Source organism: Poecilia latipinna, unplaced genomic scaffold (genome assembly GCF_001443285.1).
Source record: "Poecilia latipinna isolate Pla-1442-1.1 unplaced genomic scaffold, P_latipinna-1.0 Scaffold982, whole genome shotgun sequence".
NCBI classification, from domain to species: Eukaryota; Metazoa; Chordata; class Actinopteri; order Cyprinodontiformes; family Poeciliidae; genus Poecilia; species Poecilia latipinna.
Genome location: NW_015113598.1, coordinates 176,563 through 180,256, shown reverse-complemented (window position 1 = coordinate 180,256; position 3,694 = coordinate 176,563). Strand labels below are relative to the sequence as shown.

The 3,694-nt window shown below is 35.4% G+C and overlaps 1 protein-coding gene across 1 annotated transcript in view; it reads right to left on the bottom strand.

The window, feature by feature from the left end:
• drg1 (developmentally regulated GTP binding protein 1) overlaps positions 1–3,637 on the bottom strand; it is a 9,276-nt gene extending 5,639 nt beyond the window's left edge. The window contains exons 1-6 of the mRNA XM_015050287.1: positions 3,450–3,637; positions 2,198–2,321; positions 1,892–2,067; positions 1,728–1,797; positions 1,039–1,208; positions 324–454 (exon numbers count right to left, since the gene is read on the bottom strand). Of these exons, the coding sequence (XP_014905773.1) occupies positions 324–454; positions 1,039–1,208; positions 1,728–1,797; positions 1,892–2,067; positions 2,198–2,321; positions 3,450–3,488 (710 nt within the window). The 5' untranslated portion in view covers positions 3,489–3,637. The remainder of the gene's footprint in view (positions 1–323; positions 455–1,038; positions 1,209–1,727; positions 1,798–1,891; positions 2,068–2,197; positions 2,322–3,449) is intronic.
• Positions 3,638–3,694: the final 57 nt, after the last annotated feature.

Genomic DNA, 3,694 nt, shown 5'->3' with positions numbered 1-3,694 from the left:
TCACGCCTTTAAAACATTAACCCCCCCCCCAAAAAAAAAAAAAAAAAAAGAAAAATCAGCTATGCAGATGAGATAACTGAAACACAGACTGACTGCTGCAATTTCTGTGCCTAGTATAGATTTTTGTTGATTTTCATGTGTTTTACTCAGCATTTGTCACGTAATCCTTTCTCGGAAACCAGCTTTTAAAGAGAGCGAAGCTCCAACACAGAGGTTTAGGTGCTGCTGCACTGCTGTAGACATATCGGTGGAGATTTGATTTCAGAGAGCAACAAGCCACACCCAGAGAGACGAGCGACGGAGAGCCCGCTTCAGCAGCTTACCGATTTCCCTCCACCACATCGATGAGGTCATCAGCCGTGACGTCGCTGCGCAGGGTGATGTCGGCGTTGTGGATCTTATACTCGGCCAGGATGGTCTTAACGGTTTCGGAATCGAGCTCACTTTGTGCACACTGACGACACGGAAAAGACGCAGAATAAAAACATTTTAAATTTGCACTGATGAATACTTTTTGTCAGCAAGAGAAGCAAAAAAAAAAAAAAAAACAACAACAAAAAACGGGTAAAATAATTTCCCCAAAGCCTCTACTTATTATGGTATTTATTACCTGATCTAATTTTATAAATTGTTTTGTACTGATTTTTTTAAAATGATTCCTATTTTGGATATTACTGCATAATATTCTGACTCCTAAATATTATTGTGGTGAACTATTTTATATGGTAAATTACTTAAATTAAATTTCTTTTATCAAGTTTATTTTAACCTTTTTTTTTCTCTGCTAAATGTTTTACTACATGTTTTAGTAACTGTTTTATGCAGACAATCATAAAGCATTTATGACAATACTCCACTCACGTATAACATTTTGTCATTCAGCATCAACATTTACAGTGTAGAATTGGGTCTGTTGTAGAAACTTGACTTTATCTTATTGTTACTATATTTATTATTGATCCAGAAAACAGGAACATGTAGCAATGCAACCATCCTCGGTTCCATATAAGAAATCCTGCAGTGCAGCGAGAGACGTACTGTAGCAGTAAAGTTGATGCCTCCTTTGTCCTTCTTCTTGAAACCAATGTTGGGCGGTTGCTTGTTAAGTCGGATGCCAAAGCCCTCCAGCTCATGTTCTATTAGCTTCTTATGAACAAGAGGCTTTAACACATCAAGCACTATCAGGATTAGATTGCAAGTTCGAGCCACTGAGAGAGAAAGGGAGAGAAGGAAAAGAACAGTTTGTTATGTAGATGAGGGAATACATTTTATGTCTTTGGTGGACACAATTAAAAATATAAAAACAACAATTATATTTCTTCACTAGTGTTAAACAGCTGTAATAGTTCAGTGTTTGCTAGAGTTAATTATAATGACCGTTATTAAATGCAGCACAGTTATGGAGGGATAATGTGAATCAATAAACAAAGCTAACAAAAGATCATCTATTATGGTATAAAAACACATTTTATATGACAGATTTCCATAAAGGGCAGAGAGAATCAATTCTTAAAAAAGATTCCCCCCCCCCCCACTATTCTTTCTTTTGTCATATTTATCCAGACCTGGAAAATTTTCAGTTAAATTTTCCAGCCTATACAAGAACCCTGCTAATATTTCAAACAATTTGCATGCATTAACACAAACCTAGGGAAACTCAAATTGCAGAAAATAATATTCGGATGTTTTTTAAAGTTTTCAACTAATATCAATAATCCCAACAGTACCTGCAATGACCTGCCTGCCTCTGCCCTTGCCGTCCTTGGCTCCCTCAATGATTCCAGGTAGATCCAAAAGCTAAGAAGAAATCATTTAAAAGGGATTTTTTTTTTAAATCAACCAGACTTCTGCATATTTTCCCAGATCGTAAAGAAAGAGTAAATTTTTGTACCTGAATTTTGGCACCTTTATACCGAATGACTCCAGGCACTGTTGTAAGGGTGGTGAACTCATACGCTGCAACTTCTGAGTACACACCCGCAAGGTTACTGAGCAGTGTGGACTTTCCTACGGATGGGAAACCAACAAAACCCACTCTGGCATCACCGGTTTTTGCCACGTCAAAGCCTGAAAGTCAGAGAAACATCAGAATATTAACTATATTTTTTATGTTTTACAGGAGAGTCACTTTACTCAGAAGGATATAAACCAAGATTAGAGCAGTACTTGGACTAAATCCACAGTATTGAGATATTACCTTCCCCCGTTGCACCCCCACTGCCTCCTTTTGGTGTGATCAGCTCCCTCCTCAGCTTTGCTAGACGTGCTTTGAGCAGACCCAAGTGGTGAGCTGTGGCCTTGTTCTTCTGCGTCCTGGCCATCTACAGGAACAGGCGACACTAGTTGGTATTTGAACAGCGATCATAGTCAAAAGTACATTTATTATGTCTTGGAACCAAAAAAGTAACTCATCAGTAATTTATCAGAACATCTGACTCACTATTTTACAATAATTTCATCTGAAAATATAAAGTTATGTGTACATTTTTGAATGTAAAAAAAAAAATAACAAAAACAATTTTAAGCAGTAGAAACACATTTCCATTTTTTTTTTTTTTACATAAAACTAACACAGTAGGAAATGTATATTTATGTTAGAACAGGGTAAAGTTCTTCTAGCAAACATGTATAGCGTATACTTTATATGTAGTTGACTACAGCAGGTTCAGCAGATAGAAAATAACTTTTTTTCAACCTAAAAAAGTTGCAAATTTGACCTAAAAAAAGTTCAAATTTGATTAGATCAAATTTGAACATTTTTTAGAACACGATTAAAGACAAGACATCTGTATCACAGCTCAAACAAGAAATAAACATAATATTAATATTCTGTGAGTGTAAAACATGCAGCTTAAACTTAAACAAAATTATTCTGCTAAAAACACATGTATTAGATATTAATAGCATATACAGTAACATCAAATAATTACATTTTTAACCAAATAAACCGAACATACACAAACAAACATAAATACAACTGAAAAACAGTCAATAAAAGGTTTACATTAAAACATTATTTCGTCAGGAATTACATTATGTACATATTTGACAGTTTATCGTCATTCATTTTTTGTTTTGTAATGCTGGACCAATTAAATCATTATCTCTAAAGATAGTTCATATGTATAATTAATACTGCCTGCAGAGAGTATGTTTTCTCCAACATCAAATAGCCTCTTATGTTGTTTTTTTAATTATGTCATTTATTTTGGCAGCTCGTTGAACAGGAGGTTGTTACAATAACAATATTGGTAGTACTGGAGTGTTCAATTCATAGTATAACTGTAAGTAAAATACAATTATAAAAATCTTTACGTAAAAGCAATAACCGTGAAAAAGCCGGGTGGCTAAAACTACTGGTATTAGTATATTTCAGCTACTGCTAGCAGCTAACTGTTAGCTAAAACGTGACTAACTCAAACACTCCCATCTGGTAATGTTTATCTTACCTCATTTTCTATCTCCGCTATCTTGGCGAGTATACTCATTATGACTATGTATCCAGTTCACAATTAACGTCAATGAAATTATTTGTAGAAATTTTACAAATGATTTGGCAACGTTTAGCCGTTTTAGCAAGTACACGCCACAGAACTGCCGCTGTACGAGAATTCACAGCAAATCTCGCGATGTCAAAGGAGGAAGGAGCGCATTACCCGGCGTTTTGGCTGACAGGACACGGCATATATATATA